The sequence below is a fragment of the Balaenoptera borealis genome (genome assembly GCF_965194805.1).
Source record: "Balaenoptera borealis genome assembly, chromosome: X".
NCBI lineage: Eukaryota > Metazoa > Chordata > Mammalia > Artiodactyla > Balaenopteridae > Balaenoptera > Balaenoptera borealis.
In genome coordinates this window covers 90365111-90383406 of record NC_138881.1, presented here as the reverse complement: position 1 = coordinate 90383406, position 18296 = coordinate 90365111, and the positions used below count along the sequence as shown (strand labels likewise).

The 18296-nt window shown below is 46.9% G+C and overlaps 1 protein-coding gene across 1 annotated transcript; it reads right to left on the bottom strand.

The window, feature by feature from the left end:
* Nucleotides 1–7: 7 nt before the first annotated feature.
* Nucleotides 8–18166, bottom strand: LOC309620625 (uncharacterized protein). Its single transcript, XM_082377423.1, has 5 exons — nucleotides 17943–18166; nucleotides 10161–10880; nucleotides 2185–2362; nucleotides 1531–1858; nucleotides 8–680 (listed from the first exon to the last, which is right to left on the bottom strand). The coding sequence occupies exons 2-5, from the start codon at nucleotides 10460–10462 to the stop codon at nucleotides 415–417; spliced, it is 1074 nt and encodes a 357-aa protein (XP_082233549.1). The 5' UTR covers nucleotides 10463–10880; nucleotides 17943–18166; the 3' UTR covers nucleotides 8–414.
* Nucleotides 18167–18296: the final 130 nt, after the last annotated feature.

Here is an 18296-nt window from a genome sequence, read left to right as displayed (position 1 = left end):
TGCGGCTGCAAATGAAATACTTTTCAGAACACACTTCCTTCTATATCATCTAGAATACAAGTCCATTAGTAACATTAAACTGTTTTTCCAAAACTAAATTTCAACAATTTTTTCTTATTTACTTTACAAAAAAAATTTAAAACACGATAGATAGCTAGTGGGAAGCAGCTGCATAGCACAGGGAGATCAGCTCGGAGCTCTGTGACCACCTAGAGGGGTGGGATAGGGAGGATGGGAGGGAGACGCAAGAGGGAGGAGATATGGGGATATAGGTATACGTATAGCTGATTGACTTTGTTATAAAGCAGAAACTAACACACCACTGTAAAGCAATTATACTCCAATAAAGATGTTAAAAAAATAAACCAAAAATAAATTAAGTATGTAAACAAAACAAAACAAAACATAAAGCTGTTAGTAACAGGTATATGTCAGGAATGGTTGCACTATACAATAATACCTGTATTCTCCAGAGCTGCCCTCTGCTGAGACCGTACCCACTTTGGGTCCTTCTTCTGCTTTTTCCTTTCCATCCTCTTTCTCTTCCTCAGCATTTTCATACTGATGTGCACTCTCTTCTTTAGTGTCGAATGATACGGACTTTGGCATCACAAGGTGGTGGGAAACATTTCCCGATTTAAAATCAGCAGCAGAATCTAGTTCTCTGCCCTCAGGAGGTTCTGGAGAAGAGAAATATGTCAAAACATAAATAAATAAATAAATAAATAAATAAATAAATAAATAAATAAAAAGAAGAGCTGGCCATGTTCCTACTGGTTGATACAACACTTCCATGGGCCTCACAGTTCTGCTGCTTGACAGTTTTCACAACATTTTTCCCCTCCTTCCAGTAGATCTCACACACTGTGCTGCTGATTATTTCTGGCCCTTTGGAGAAGGGATCGAAATCATTTGATTCTCAGAGCATTTTTGTATGTTTCTGCCAGAACGTCACTGGAAAATGTTCACCCGATTTAAAGACAAGTTCTACCGCGAAGCTCACTGATTCCTCAACCACTGAAAAGTGCCCCTGTGACCTTTCATCATTTTCTCAGGTCATCCTACTGAGAATCTTTACATTTTTAGAAGCCCGTCAACCAAAAGTGAGGCATGCCATTTGTTCGCCCCTAGGTTGGTAGAGAGCAGCATACTTTTTCTCAAGATCATAAAGGTCTTTAGAGAATTGGGCTTCTACTTGTGCATATCGTGCCTGAAGGTTTTTGAGAGCTTTGACCCGCTGCTTAACCGCCAGAGGCCAGCGCTGAGCGCGGCCTGCCTTTCAGGCCGATGCCCCAGCAGGGGCTGCAAGGGCCTGGGGACTGGGCCGCCCCTCGCCAGCCTCGGCCCCGTCGTCAGGTCCACACGCCCCAGCCTCCCAGGACTCGGAGGCATCAGCCAGGACCTCGCCCGCCCAGAACTCGGCCGCCGCCGCCGGTTCCTCTGCCTTCTGGGATGCCGCCCCCTCTGCAGGTTCCTGCGGCTCCCAGGGCGGGGTGCCCTCTGCCTGGTACCCGCCCCGCCAGACCTCACCTGCCTCTCCCAGGTCTTCCTGCTCCTGAGGAGGCGCGGCATCCTCTGCAGGGTCCGAGAGCCGTCGGGAGCGGCGCCTGACCATCACGCGGCCGGCGTGGGGCCCGACCAGGACACGGTAGTTGTAGTGGCTGTGGTGCACACGGCAATGGACCGGATCCCGGAACAGGGACTGAAACTGCGCCATGGGGGGCCCGTGGCCCGCGACCACTCCCGCGCCCTCGTGCCCATTCTCGTCCTCCTCTTGTGTCTCTTCCTCCTCCTCGACCTCTTCCTCAGTTTCGTCTCCCTCTTCTGACTGGTACTCATCCTCCTCCTGGTCCTCGATCTCTAATTCAAAAATTTCCTCCTCCTCCTCCTCCTCCTCCTCCGTCTCCTCCTCCTCCTCCTCCTCCTCCACCTCCTCCTCCTCCTCCTCCTCCTCCTCCTCCTCCTCCTCCTCCTCCTCAACCAGCTCTACATCCCAGTCTTCTTCCACTGCGGCCTGGGCGGCCTCCTGCCCACCATCCTCCCCGTGAAGGGCTCTGGAGAGCCCCAGGGAGGCCAGAAGGGCCGCGGCCCCCTCGGCTCCATCCATCCCTCCCGAAGGGGATGCGCGGACCCCGAGGGGACTGGGGTCGCCACCCGCCCCGCCACCAGCTCCGGCCTGGCCACCTGGGATCGGCCCTCGCTCCTCTGTGGCAGACATGGCAGGACGGACGCGCCACACACGGATCGGGCTGCAGTGAAGATCGCGGGGAAGATGGCGGCCGCCGGGCTGAGTATCGCTGAGGGAGGGGACGCTGTTGGCAGCGGGGCCTCCGGCACGGGGTGGGGGCTGCAGAGAAGCCGGCTGCACAGGGGACAAGAGTCTGCGAAGATGCCTCTGGGGGCCCCGCCACGGGAAGGGCAGACCGCCGGCCTGTGGAGCGCCCCACCGAGACTGCGCCGAGGCCGCTGCGCACAGGGCGGGAAAGAGCCTGACTGGCTGGCGACGGGAGGCGGACCTTGGAAGGGTCAACCAAGGGCCACTTCCTCCAGCGCCGGCTCTAAGCTCATTTGCCAGCAGCCAAGGATTGACAGCACCGCCGTCCAATGAGTGACCAAGGTCTTCAGCTTCCCTGGAAGCCTTAAAGGCCCAGCTCACCCTGAGCCTCCGTGAGCCCACAGGAATCCCTTCCTTTTCATTCCACCACTGCAAGAGCAAAGCTACAGTGTCCCTATAGGGCGGCGCCCTGGGGTATGGGAACCTGCATGTGTTCCCCAATTGCCACCCTGGGGCAGCTCACGCTGACTGAGACACACTTAGTTCAAAAACGAGAGAGAGAGAGAAGGTGTATAGATCAAATCTCAGCAACGCTTAAAACCTCCCACAAGAGAGAGCAAGAGAATTTGGAGGTTTTAATGCGGTTAAAGCTACTTAGAAAAGGACATACAAAGTCGATATGGATGCAGTGAGAATGGAGAGTGGAGAGAAAGCAGTAAAGACAGGAGCCGGACAGTGTTTCATCAGGGCTCCCCAATTCACTTCCAGCCGCCAAGAAGTGAAGACAGAGAGAGAGAGGGAAGAGAGAGACACAGAGACAGAGACAGAGACAGAGACAGAGAGAGATACTTCTTTTAAAGACTGGGCTGAAAAAAAAAAAAAAAAAAGACTGGGCTGAGCACCTGCTCTGCACTGGATTGTGTACATCCCCTGCCTCCCCAATTCATACGATGAAGCCCGTCCCCCACCCCACCCCGCCCCCAGGAGATGGTATTTGGAGACTGGGTCTTTGGTAGGTCATTCAGTTTCGGTAAGGTCAGGAGGCTGCGGTCCACACGTTGGGATCACTGCCCTTACAGGAAGAGACCATAGATGGTGCTCTCCGCCCACCACCCCAACGTGAAGCCACAGGAAGAAGGCGGCTATCTTCAAGCCAAAACGAGGGCCCTCACCAAGAACTCCACCATGCTGGCACCCTGACCTTGGGCTTCCTAGCCTCCAGAACTGTAGGAAATAAACCAATGTCTTGTTTAAGCCGCCCAGCCTATGGCATTTTATTAGGGCAGCCTGAGCAGACTAATACAGCATGGCACACGTTAACAGGACAGGCTTCCTAGAATGATTTCTCGGTCAACAGTCCGAGACTTTTTGTTGTACTCAGCCCCACTTAGCCGAGTGGTCAAGGGTAACGAATGCTTAAAACGAGGAAGAAATCGGCAACTATTTTATGCTAATCCCACTTACTATTGTCGCTGGGCACAGAAGCAAGAGTGGGTGTTAGCTGTAACTTCACGTTCAGGAGAACATAAGCTATGTCCCTTACTTCCAGTAAGCACACCGCCTTGGGATCCAGGACATCTAATTTGACAGACCCTAACGTTTCACGGATGGGAAGCACACATTCTGCACTGCGCTCCTGGGAAGGTTGGCGAGAAGAGCTGTTGTTGCCACCCTGAGTCAGTATGGACCCCTACCCCAAGTTGGGTTCAAAGGTCAATCAAGACTGGTGACACACACACACACACACACACACACACACACACACACACACACTACCGAGACGCGATGCAAAGTGTATTCCTTACATGAGGAGGCTTCTGGGGGGAGAGCAGGGTAGCCTTTTCAAGCTGCTCCAAAAAAGACTTGAGAGAGTCAGGAAAGGAAGAAATTGCTTTGGGAGTTCTACTGTGATTAGTGGATGGGGCCAGCATGACAGTTCCCTTGTGCTGGCAGTAGCTAGTGTAGTTTGACGCCCACTCCTCCTCCCCTCCACCCTACAACCGCGCCAAAGGAGAGAGTGTGGGGCATTGGGGAAGAGGGAGGCTTGACGTTTAAAAGCCCTCAGCAGTCAAACATCAAAGGACGCAGTCAGACGCTATACTACAATTCACCTCTGGCGTGTGACTGGCGACTGAAACGTGCCATTTTCGTGTAATGGAATTTGAACTTGTGGAAGTAAGCCACTCTGGAACTCTGAGTCCTGCAGCCTAAGGCCGGGTAGGGAGGCAAAAGGTCCACTGAATGCCGTTCAAGAGCCCAGCGTTGTGTATCCTGAGAAGTAAAATGCATGCCTCGGTCACCATCAATAAGGCCCGGAACTCCAAAGCCAAGAAGGAGGGTCTTGGCAAAGCCCTGCATAGTGGCTTTAGTATATATAGAGACACGTGTGACCTGGATTTATAAGTTGGGAGTCTGTGGGCCAAGAGATTCCCAGGGCTCTTTACCCCAAAGGGGACAGGACAGTTTTACACAAGGAAACGTCGTTGCTGCCATGGGCCGGACCAGACAGCCAGACCGACGACAATGGCCTGATTGTCTATGAAAATGTGCAGACGGGGCTAACTGTTGGCCAGAGCATCCAGCGCTAAGGTGACTGCCTGAAGTTCACTCACTTGTGCTGTCTTTTCGTTGAACAGTTTTATCTATGGTTATTGTATTGATTACTGACAGGGAAAGACTTTTCCTGACCTTTTCCTATTTATTTTCCACATGTCAGCCTTTTTTTGTTCCTTCACCCCTCAATTACTGTATTTCGCTGTTATTAATTTCATTTTTCTAGTGTACAAAGTGATTCTTTATCACTCCTTTCTCTGTACCTTTTTTAGTTTTTTTATAGTGCTGGAGCTTTTTGTGGGGGCAGTGTCGGTGGTTACACTGGGAGTTACAATTAATATCTTAACTTTATAATAATCAAGTTTGTATTAATACGGAGATAGTTGCAATAGTATTCAAAAACTCTGCTTTTCCCCAGCTCTGCCACATTTCTTTATTTAATTATGGTGACACATGGCATGTTTGTATATTTGGTGCCCATTAACAGAGATTTATAGTTAATGCTTTATACATTTGTATTTTCAATCATATATGAGAACAAAAAGAGGAGATACAAACCAAAAGTACAGCAATACTGGCTTTTGCGTTTACCTGTGTAGTTACCTTGGCCTTTGTGGTTTATTTCTTCATATTGCTTCAGATAGGTGCCCAGCATTATTTCAATTCAGCCTGAAGGACTCCTTTTAGTACTTTCTGTAGGGCAAGCTTACTAGCTATGTACTCTCTCAGTTTTTGTTTGTCTTGGAATGTCTTTAACTCCCCTTCGTTTTCCCCACATATAGAATTCTTGGTTGAAAGGGTATTTTTGTTCATTTGTTCTACGCTTTTAATATGTCATTCCAATGCCAGCTGTCCTCTATGGTTTCTGTAGAGAAATGGGCACAAATCTTACTGAGGAATACTTGTAGGTGAGGAGTTGTTTCTATTGCTGTTTTCAAGGTTCACTCTTTGTCTTTGACTTTTGATAATTTGAGCATGGTGTGCCTAGGTGGGGATCTCTGATTTTATCCTGCTTGGAGTTTGTGGAACTTCTTGGGTGTGTAGAGTCATGTCTTTCCTCCGAGTTTGGAGGTTTTCAGGCATCATTTCTTCAATGATTTCCTGCCCCTTTCTCTCTCTCCTCTGCCTCTGCAAGTGTCATTATGTGTACATTGATAAGCTTGCTGATGCACATAAGTCTCATAGGCTTTGCTCATTATTCTTCATTCTTTGCTTTTCTGCTCCTCTTTTCCTTTCCAGAGACTGGATAGTTCAACTAACCTTTTAAAACTCGCTGATTCTTTTTCTCCTGGTCAAATTTGCTGTTGGACATCTTTTATTAATTTTTCATTTCACTTACTGTGCTTTGCAGCCGAAGAACTTTTATTTTGTCCCTATTTATAATATCTGTCTCTTTGTGATACATCTTTCTCATTGTTTCCTAGTTCTTTGATCATTGTTTCCTTTCGCTCATTGAGTTTATTGAAGACAGTTGACTTAAAATGTATTCTTCTAGTAACCCAAATCCTGTGCTTTACCTCTGACAGTTTAGAGTAATTAATTTTTTCCATGTGAACAGGACACACATTCCTCCCATCCCCTCCAACTTTATGGAAGTATAATTTACAAATAAAATTTCTATATTCACGGTGAACAGTGTGATGCTTGATGTATGTATACATTGTTAAATGATTACCACAGTGAAACTGATTAATACATCTATCACCTCACATAGCTAAAGGTTTTTGGGGGGTGGTGTGTGGGATAAAACTAAGATCTACTGTCTCAGCAAGTCTCCAGCATACCACACAACATCTTAAATTATATCAGCATGCTGTACATTAGATCCCTAGAATGTATTTATCTTATAACTGATCATTTGTACCCTTTGATGAACCACCCCCCAAATAACAAACCTAAACCTGGAGGCATCATGCTTCCTGATTTCATTATTTTACAAAGGTATAGTAATCAAAACAGCATGGTACTGGCATAAGAACAGATATAGACATAGACCAATGGAACAAAATATAGAGCCCAGAAATCAACCCACACATATATGCTCAACTATTTGACAAGAACACACAACGAGGACAGGAGAGTCTCTTCAATAAATGGTGCTGGGAAAACTGGATATCCACATGCAAAGATACTATATTGGACCCTTATCTTACACCATACCCCAAAATGAACTCCAAATGGATTAAAGACTTAAACGTAAGGCCTGAATCTGTAAAACTCCTAGAGGAAAACACAGGGGTAAGCTCCTTGACATAGGTTATGGCAATGATTTTTTTTTGAACTGACACCAAAACAAAGGCAACAAAAACAAAATAAACAAGTGGACTACATCAAACTAAAAAGCTTCTGCACAGCAAAGGAAACAATCGACAAAATGAAAAGGCAACTGACCTATGAAGCAGAAGAAAACATTTGCAAATCATGTTATCTGTTGAGGGGATAATATGCAAAATATATAAGGAATTCAATCAACTCAACATCAAAAAAAAAAACAAAAAAACAAACACAAAACCAACAAATAATTAATAAAAGGGTACACAGTCTGAATATACATTTTTCCAAAGAAGACATACAACTGGCCAATAGGTATAGGAAAATGTGTTCAACATCACTAACCCTGAGGGAAATGCAAATCAAACTGTAATTAAGACATCACACCTATTAGGATGGCTATTTTCAAAAGGACAAGAGATAGCAAGTGTTGGCAAGAGTGTGGTAAAAAGGGAACCCTCGTGCCCTGTTGGTGGGAAAGTAAAATGGTGCGGCCACTATGGACAACGGTATGGAGGTTCCTCAAAAGATTGAAAATAGAACTAGCAGATCAGCCAGCAATCCCACTCCTGAAAACAGATCCAAAGGAGGTGATTTCTGCTCTGCTCTCTTATGCTCATTGCAGCATTATTCACAATAGCCAAGGAATGGAGACAACCTAAGTGTTTTGGGCAGATGAAAGGATCAAGAACATATCATATATATATAAAAGACATATAAATGAATTCTTCTTAAGAATTCATCTGAGGGCTTCCCTGATGGCGCAGTGGTTAAGAATCCACCTGCCAACGCAGGGGACACGGGTTCGAGCCCTGGTCTGGGAAGATCCAGAACAACTAAGCCCGTGCGCCACAACTACTGAGCCCGTGCTCTAGAGCCCGTGAGCCACAACAAGTATCATATGATATCACTTACATGTGGAATCTAATACAAAATGATACAAATGAACTTATTGATATTTACAAAACAGAAACAGACTCACAGACATAGAAAACAAACTTATGTTTACCAAAGGGGAAAGGGGGTGGGGAAGGGATAAATTAGGAGTTTGTGATTAGCAGATATAAACTACTATATATAAAATATATAGGGCTTCCCTGGTGGCGCAGTGGTTGAGAATCTGCCTGCCAATGCAGGGGACACGGGTTCAAGCCCTGGTCTGGGAAGATCCCACGTGCCGCGGAGCAAGCCTGTGCGCCACAACTACTGAGCCTGAGTTCTAGAGCCCGCAAACCACAACTACTGAGCCCGTGGGCCACAACTACTGAAGCCCGCGCACCTAGAGCCCATGCCCCACAACAAGAGACGCCACCACGGTGAGAAGCCCGTGTACCTCAACGAAGAGGAGCCCCCATTCGCCGCAACTAGAGAAAGCCCGCGTGCAGCAACGAAGACCCAACACAGCCAAAAGTAAAAAAAAAAAAAAAATGTTATGGACTGAATTCTGTTCCCCCCAAATTGGTATGTTGAAGCCCTAACCCCCAATGTGACTATATTTGGAGATATGGCCTTCAAGGTTAAACGAGGTCATAAGCTTGGAGCTCTAATCCAATAGGGGGGGTATCCTTATAAGAAAAGGAACAGATGCCACAGAGCTCTCTGTCTCCCCACACTGAACAAAGAAAAGGCCATGTGAGGACACAGTGAGAAGACAGATGTCTGCCAAGGACAAAGGTCTTACCAGGTATAAATTCTTTTAGCAAATTCTAGATTTCCAACTGGATTAAATTGTGCACCTTTGTATCGATTTAATTGTTGCCTCCCTCTGTATTGAAGTTTTCTAATTTCATTCTCTCTGATTCTTTTTGCTTGCTCGTTTGTCACTGGATGTACTTTGTGTGTGTGTGTGTGAGGGGGTGTCCTCTCTAATCTGCTCATATTTATAGATTTCTTCCTTCAGACAGCATCAAATCAGTTTCATTAGGGTTAGGGGCCTCCCCTATGGCAATGGTTGCTTAATAAGTTTTAAGGACTCTGGCTTAAGTTGGGTTTAATTTCATCACCGTGTCACAAAAGTGCCATGGTTGCTCTTCCCTATCATTAGGATGATCAGGATTTTCACTGCAACACAGGCATAGGCAACAGAGTGGCACAGCAGAAGATTGCTGGGCCCCCAAGCCAGAGGTGGGTGGACTGAAAACATCTTCTGCTAGGGTGCTGCCACTTGCGCTGCATGGAATTATTATTATTTTGTCTTTTCTCTCTGTACAAATTCCCTCAGAATATTTTAGATTTCTAGCAGTGCAAATTTACAGCTGTGGGTTTTATCTCCATCTAATCATGAGTGGTCCAGACCTTCTGGGTGGTTATGGGGACAGGGTCGGAGGCCCAGTGACCCACCTCTTGGGCAGCCCAGGAGAGGAGGACATCGCAGGCCATGCAGGACACATGGGGGTTGCATTCTGGAACAGCGTGAACCAGAAGGGTCTGGGGGAAGCGGGCTTTGCAGTATCACGAGGGTGAGGTACCCCCTGGTTCCTAAGCAAGGATGTGATTGGCTTGCTTGAATCGTTCTGCTGGCTGACAAGGAAACACTATTCAGGGATAATAAGCAGGAATGCATCTGGTGCATTTAATAAGAAGCGTTGTTGCTAGAGGACCCTATCTGGCGGAGCAGAGTGGGGAGCGGAATCTGGGATTAGGCCGGTCGAGGCCCTCCCAGTTTTACCAGCCGTCAGCTCAGCACAGAATACTGCCTTTAGCCCTCACCGCACCATCACCCCCTCCCCGCGCACTCACACACAGGGGCCAGTATACCTGGCTGAGGAGAACTCAGTCCCTGGAGATGGAGGGGTGGACCCTGGGGCGGTAGTTCCCCGAACCCCGCCACTTCAGCGCTATTAGGCACCACAGCAACAGAGGGGCTGAAGCAAGGGGGCTCCATCGCAGCTGGTCGTCCCCATCCCCACCACCAACTCCTCTAGGGACTGGCCAGCAGGCAGCGCGCGTGGGCAGCGGTTCAAAAGCGCAGGCCCACATCGGCTCCAGCCGTCTCCTTCTAAGAGGTCGCCCACTCACCCACCGCCCTCCCAGCTCATGGCAGCCTGCCGACCCCGCTTACCAATCGAAGAAGTCCAGAACGACGTCAGGAACATCAGACGAGGAGAGGTTAGAAATCAAAGCGGAATTTCCAGCTGGGTTTCGGGTCGTCGCCCTCCAAGGGCCGGGTCCTGATGAGCAGCAGGAGCACAGCGGCCCGCCGCATGTCGGGACGCCAGAGCTCCGACCGTCGGAGAACCCTGGAGACCGCTGCGGACCGGGAGGAAGAGAGACGAGGTGGGGGGGGGGGGGAGCGGGATAACCAAGAGGAGCGGGGCGCGGACCTCGTGCTTCGGCCAAGAGCCACCTGTAAGGTGAGAACATCGAGGCCAAGGGGAGTGGGGAGGGTGGGGGTCGACCAGCGGCCCTGAGCCAGGGAGCGGCAAGAAGAGCAGCAGCCCAGCAGCTTCACTCCACGCAGCAACCGGACCACGCACCCAGCCGCTGCCCAGAGCGCGGGGTCTGAAGCACGTCCGGCTGCCGCTGGGCGGGCCCCAAGCCCGGCGCACAACTGGCTCCGCCCACCCCGACGGCAAGCGAGCTTAGCCAATCCGGCAGGCGCCGGGACCCATTGAACGAGATGCGCGGTCCCGCCTCCTACCGCAGCCTGTGCGCCGCCCAGCCCTCTGCTCCTTCTGGCGTCCGCAGTCATTCCTTGGTCAGCCCCAGCTCCAGCTCCCTGGCAGCTGGAGAGCTGGGCCTGGGGTCGGCGGCGTGGGGCACCCCGCCCTGCGCCTCCCCTCTGCAAAAACGCAAAATGTGCTTTTCACTTGAAACAGCGTATGCCCAAGAGTTTGCTTTTTGTGGTGAAAGGAGTAATTTGACCGCCCGGGCTGAATCTGCAGTTTGAAAGATCTGGACACCTCTGAGGAATCAGGACATAGTTGACTGGTGGTCATTCCCAGACCCTCGGGCCTCCAGTCAACCAGAGCGCCTGTCCTCTGGAAGGGATAGAGGAGGTTCAACCTGTGCATGTCGTGGCCCGGCTCTGGCCCGTCATCAGGACAGAAATTGGGCTCCAGGAGCCCCCCTCCCATAGCTAAGGGATGCACAGTTGAAGTGAGGGTTCTTGGCTGACAGCATTGAAGGGGAAAAGAAGGCAACGGTCAGTGTATCGGATCTTCAAGGCAGTGAGCCCCTGGAGAGCAGGCCACTGTAATGCTCCAGCATTCTGGCCCCAGCATGTGGGGGAAAAAAGCCTTACATTTTTGCTAGAGGCCTTCTCTTCTTTCCGCTACCCTGAACATTGCCACATAGAATAGAAATATCTCAGAGAAAGAGGAAATGCTTCCACTCATTCACTACCCTTCGTCCTTCCCATCTTGGTACCTTGATGAAGCAAGGTCAGAAAGAGGCTTCTTCAGAGCACATAAGCCAGATGGGCAATGAACAGATAAACCTCAGTCATATTCACCAGCGCTGGACCTCGTGAGGCATGCCATTTAAAAGTGTTGAAATCAAAATGGATTTCAGGTTCACTCTTGGTCAACTAGAATATTCAAACAAACATTCTCCCCCTTCCCCTTTCCTTCAGTATTTGGTGAGAAGAGCTGGGACTGCTTGTGCCCAGCATATTGCAAAGCTTTAGTTGCATGGAACTTCCTGGGGTGGCTGAGTGTTTTGTACAGCTAAAAACTGAACTCTTTACCCCACCTCGACCCCTTCTCAAGCACCCCACTTTTTCTTTTCAACCATTTTAGAATCACACGTTTTTTAAATGTTTCTCTTAATTTCCTTCCTTCTCTTCACCAGCAGAGCATCTTCACACCTTCGTTTCCCCTCTCCTTTCCCCCTCTTTTTCCTTCTATTGCAGTAAGTGCTTTCTTCTCACTTACGGGGCGGATCCACATAGAACTAAGCCACATACTTACGTGGGGGATCCCTCTATAACTAACCATCACAACAGCAGTGGGTCAGCTGAGCCCAGCCCTACTGCTCTTAATCCTGCACCCCTTGTCTCTGGTCACTCAGGCATCCTCGTAGAGACAATACTTGCTTGTCAAAAATGAAAAGGTCATTTCCGATCATTTTGTCCAAGCATCTGCAGTGTATATGGGCGGGGAGGGGTGGGGACACACTTTGGTTTATTCTTTACCCTAAACTACTCTACCTCTCACTTCTAAAATGAAAATATCCCAGTCTTGGACCGCAAGCGCCTAGCCATGCTGCTCTCTCATTCTTCTACTCTCTCTACACGTGTTCTTTTATCTCACTGAGCCCTCCTATTCCTTGGCCTCTCTGGTTTTTGCCCATCTGCACTCTCCCTCTTCTATCTCTCCCTCGTGTCACCATTGATTTGGTTTCGGGTTTCTTTTTTTTTTTTTTTCCTGGCCGTGCCGCGCAGCTTGCTGGGATCGTAGTTCCCAGAACAGGGATCGAACCCGGGCCACGGGCCACTGTCGAGTCCTAACCACTGGACCACCAGGGAATTCCCTGGGGTTTCTCCTCTTTTCCTTCTTTTCCTGATCACACTCAGGCATACTAAGTTGTCAATACATCTACCACCGCTTACTCTTCTACGCTTACAACACCTTCCGTATCTCCACATCCAGTTATCACCCATAGCCAATCAACTGTTGCCTTTCAGTTCTACACACTTCTTCATGTGCTTTCAATACCCCTACCTTAGTCTAGAACTTCAGCATCTCTCACATAAATCACTCCTATAATGAGCACTCCATTCTTCCTCCTCGCTGACCTTTCTTCACATTGCTTTCAGAGTGACATTTCTAAAACACAAATTACATCCCAGATTAGACCCCCATGATGGCTTCTTGTAGCCTTAATAATGAAGTCTCCACTCCTGTCTCTGGGGAAACGCAGATGGCCAATGGGCACATGCACACATGTTCAACATCACTAATCGTCGGGGAAATGCAAATCAAAACCACAATGAGACATCACCTCACAAAAGGACACACGTAACAAATTTTGGAGAGGACGTGGAGAAAAGGCAACCATCCTACACTGTTGGTGGGACTGTAAATTGGTGCAGCCACTGTGGAAAACAGTATGGATATTTCTCAGAAAACTAAAAATAGATCTACCATACGACCCAGCAATTCCACTCCTGAGCATATATCTGTAAAAAAGAAAAACACGAATTCAAAAAGATGCATGCACCCCAATGTTCATAGCATGGTCATTTATAATTGCCAGCGTATGGAAGCAATCTGTGTCCGTCAACAGATGAATGGACAAAGAAGATGTGATGTATATATACAAAGGAATACTAATCAGCCATAAAAAAAGAATTTTGCCATCGGCAGCAACATGGATGGACTTGCAGGGTATTATGTTAAGGGAAACAAGTGAGACAGAGAAAGACAAATACTCAGTAAATTTAAAAGATTTAATAACTGGCTGAATTAATGGACCTAGAAATGAATGTAGAACTGACTTAAGAAAGGGTAAGTGTTCAACAACACACATGCTGCAGAGAGCAGAGAAAGGGCACGGCTTATTTGAATACCACCTAATAAGTTGGTATTACTAGGTCTACAGAGCTAGTGGGCCCTTTTGTGTGCGTCTTAAATGCCAAGTTTATTGTGTATGCAGTAGAGTCATCAAAATTTTCTTACAGGAATTTGGCATGGCCAGAGTTGGGTTTTAGGAAGGTTAACTTAGCAAGTATATGAAGCATGTATCTGTGGGGAAAGACATGGAGGTAGGAGAAGGTTAGGAGACTAGGGCAAAGTTCAGGCAAGAAGTAATGAAGGTAATGATACTAAGAGTTGGCAAGAATGTGGAGCCAATAGAAATCTCATCCTCTGCTGTTGGGAGTATGAACTAGTACAACTGTTTTGAAAGATAATTGGTGTTACCAGTAAGGTTGAACTTGGGCAGACCCTACGACCCAGAAATTTCATGCCTAGGCCTATACTCTAGATCAGGGTTACTCAGCTGTTGACATTTTGGAAAGACAATTCTGGGTTGTAGAGGACTGTCCTGTGCATTGTAGGATGTTTAGCAGTATCCTTGGCCTCCACCCACTAGATGCCAGTAGCACACCCTCAGTTATGACAACCAAAATGTTTCCAGACGTTATCAAATGTCACCCTGGTTGGGGCGGAGGGGGCAGTGCGTAAAATTGCCCTCAACTGAGAAACTACAGAAACTCTTGCATGTGGGCATAGGGGGATATGAGTGAGAAAATTCGTCGCAAGATAATTTGCAAAAGCATAAAACTGGAAACAACCCACATGTCCATCAACAGGAAATAGACACCCTGTGGAATTTTCATACGATGGATAACTATACGGCAATGAAAACTGATTACTACAGTTGCACACATCAACATGGATAAATCTCACAAACACAAAATTGGGGGGGGGGGAGAAAGAGTAAGGCAAGTAATACATCTAGTATAATTACATTCACATAAAATCCAAAATGGACAAGAAATAACATTATTTAAAGGAACATTCCTCTGCCGTGAATGTATAAATAAGTGAATTATTAACAAAGTTCAGGATCGTGGTTACCTCAGGGAAGGAATGAGGGGATGACGCAGGAAGGGCACAGGTGGGCTTCCAAGGCATTAGCCGTGTTCTAGTTCTCAAGCTTGGTGGTGGGTACACAGGTTTTTATATTATTATGATATACCTTACATATATGCTGTATTATCTTCTGTATACATGAACCAGTTCATAATTTGTCAGGAAGTGATGCGGTCTAAAATAACGCAGGAAAATGGAGAGAAAGGCAGCAGAGTAAATAACTAATTGGATGAGACAGAGAGACAGAGAGAGAGAGAGAGGGAAGAGCCAACTTTTAGGTGCCTCTTAGAATCGTTTTAAACTCATTTTCTTCATAGATTTGGTGATGATATCAATTCCTTATCTGTAAACACACACAATTCATTGCTCAGACTTCTAAGAAATGTACATTTTATGCCTCAAAACAGATCCTACTATATGATGTGATTCACAGGACTTGATAATACCACATTTCCCAGAACACCATTGTCTGAGAATCCTGCCCTGTTAGACTTGTAAACGTGTACTCATTTGTATTCCTTGGAGTTATGAGCATCTGAAAATAGGTGGTTTAGAGTAAAAGTGATTCTTCATCATTAACTTTAGTGTCATTAGAATATCCCTAACTGGTACAGAAAACTGTTTCCAACTCCGGCACCCACCCTACCCCTCTGTTTTTCTCCCAATGGTCACCTCTCAGGTAGTGGAATAAAAGGAGATTTTTTCGATCAAATCCTTTCAGATGATGGAGCCATAAGCAAGGAAAATATCAGAACATCCTAACCTTTCCTGGACGAGGCAGAGAGGGACAAGACAGGTCTTTTCCTACAAGGAGCACAAAGTTTTCAAGGTTGAGGGACTCACTGAGAACATCTTTTATACGTGTGGACACAGAAAAACCCACAAACACCCAGAGAAACAGGAAATGCAGGATTCGTCCCTGACCTGATTTAAGGACCGTCTCTCAGAGACTCAGAGAAGCCTGATACGTTAGAGCTACAGCAGACCCTCAGAGCAGCAAGCCTGAGCTTCCTCCCTCAACATGAGAGGCTTCAGGTGCATACATGTGGGTAACGTAGCCCACGTGTCCTGTTCCCTGTATACACAGCCAGCACCTCGTAGATACCTCTCAGTCCTGAGAGTATAACACTGACAGTGCCACTCAGCTCTCAGAAGCACAGACTCAGTGAAGAGGAACACACATGCCTCTTGGGGCTTGGGACATGGGGCCACCTGGGGAGTAAATTCAGGGCCCTAGGGAACTGGAGCTCGGTAAGGGGCAGGGACACGGACTCCCAGCATGCACCAAAAAAGGCGTATCTCAAAAAGAGGTGTGCAGGCGTTTGTCGAAAGTGAACCTCCCGGGACTTCCCTGGCGGCCCAGTGCTTAAGACTCTGCGCTCCCAATGCAGGGGGCACGGGTTCGAACCCTGGTCGGGGATCTGATATCCTGCATGCCACACGACGTGGCCAAAAAATAATTATAATAAATAAATAAATAAATAAATAAATAAATAAATAAATAAAGTGAACCTCCGAAAATTCTTAAGCCCAGGTAAAGGCCTTTAATATTAACTATAGTTAATACATTAACTGTATTAACACAGAAATACACACATACACACCCTGCTGGCATGGCATGAACCATACAGAAGCAAACCAATTTGAGGCCTTTCGAGGGACCCTACATGGATAAATTTCTACTTGGACTGTTCCTTCATTAAACAATGGTGACAAAAGGCCTTGTGCCGCTTTCTGTTGTTGTTCTAGCCATAAGGAATACCCTGTGTTACTACAGGATAATGCATTTTTAAATGTCAACCCCAGTGACAGGGGAAAGGGTTGCGGATACCTTACACTAACTTCACTTTAACAGACCTTTATCAAGCATCTACGAAGAAGGAAACACAGTGCTTTAGGAGAGAGAAATAAATAAAAGCCTTTAAGTTCCAAACAATTCAGAAGCTCACACGTTAGGCAGCTGGGGAGATACACACGTAAATAAATAATGTTAATCTACCCTAGGATACGTGAGGCACTAGCATAGAAAATAGAAGAAGGTATTGATGCTAACTAGCAAGCTCTCAAGCAGCCTTAACTAAAGATAGAAATAAGGCCTTCTACCCTCAGACCCCTGGTTCTCCCCTTCTATGGTCCTCTGCTCTGCTCAAGTACCACTTCACCTTTTTCCCTTAAAGAAGTTCCAGATATTAGGCCCATTTCCTCCTTTAATTTTCTTTAAATTAGGACATATTTCAGACCTCGACAAAGGTACAGAGAATGCTACACCCATGCAACCATCAGCCGTCTTAAGAAACGTAAGCTTACAAATGAAATTGAAACCCAGTGTACCTCTCCCCAATTGAATTCTCCCTCTCTTTCCATACATTTAACCACCGTCTTAAATAAGTTTATTGTTCTCATACACACCTTTCTGCATACTACATATGTATGCATTACTCCTATGTATGCCTTTTACTACAAATACATGTATCTATAATCAATCTAATAACTTTTGCATGTCTTTAAACTTCATACGTGCATGGTATCATAATGCTTTTATCCTTTTGGAACTAGGTTTCTCCTTCATCTTTTTCTCCCTTCCACTACTGAATCCTTGCCCCTTGTTATAAGCTGAACTGTGTCCCCGCAAAAGATATGTTGAAGTCTTGACCCGCGGAACCTGTAAATGTGACCTTATTTGGAAATCGGGTATTTGCAGGTGTAATAAAGATCAGATGAGGTCACACTGGATTAGGGCGGGCCCTTAATCCAGTATGACTGGCGTCCTCATAAGAAGAGAAAGAACACAGAAACAGAGACACAGGGGAAAACACTATGTAAAGATGAAGAAAGAAATTGGAATCATGCGTTTACAAGCCGAGTGATGCCAAGGATTGACAGCAGCCACCAGAAGCTAGGAGAGAGGCATGGAACAGATTCTCCCTCCGAGCCTCCAGAAGGAACCAACCCTGCCGACACTTTGACCTCAGACTTCTGGCCTCCAGAACTGTCAGAGAATAAGTTTCGGTTGTTTTAAGCCACCTGCTTTGTGGTAATTTGTTACGGTAACCCTAGGAAAGTAACACATCCCTCCGGGAGCTCTCTGTGTCTCAGGCCCCTGAGAATTCTAGTGTCTTCCTCAGTCCAGATCTTACCATCCTGTTCAGTTTACCTGCAACAGTACCAAGTCAGTGAATTAAGGCTGGTCCTACCGTAGGTGTACTTAAACGTTTCCCCCATTGCTCTAAAGCAGTGGTTCTCAAACTTTAGTGTGCTTCAGTAGCACTTGGAGGACTTGTAAAACCCGATGGCTAGCAGCCTACCTTCAGAATATCCAATTCAGTAGGTCTGGAGCAGGGTCTGAGAATTTGCATTTCAAACAAGTTCCCAGCTGCTGCTGCTGCTGCTCCATGGCAGGCCAATAGCGCCATCTGGTCTCCAGGCAAGCTAGGTCGTCCGTCAGGTCCTTTCAATAACACGTACTAGAGGCTGGGCCACCATCTCTCTCGTCACACAACTTGTTTATAATCTAATATTTTAATTTATTTGAGGCTGCAATAAAAGGATTTGAAACAGGCTTACCAAATAGTTGAAAGAAATCCCTTTCAATGACAGTAAGGTGGGCCGAAAGAAATAGAACAAAGATACGTTGGAGTCAGTGTTATTTAGGTTAAAAA

Coding starts and splice junctions, on each gene's coding strand:
- LOC309620625 (XM_082377423.1), bottom strand. CDS start 10,462: ATGTTCTCACCTTACAGGTGGCTCTTGGCCGAAGCACGAGGTCCGCGC. Junction 1,859..2,184: donor GGAGCGAGGGCCGATCCCAG/GTGGCCAGGCCG, acceptor TTTGAATTAGAG/ATCGAGGACCAGGAGGAGGA. Junction 681..1,530: donor GGAAGACCTGGGAGAGGCAG/GTGAGGTCTGGC, acceptor TCTCTTCTCCAG/AACCTCCTGAGGGCAGAGAA.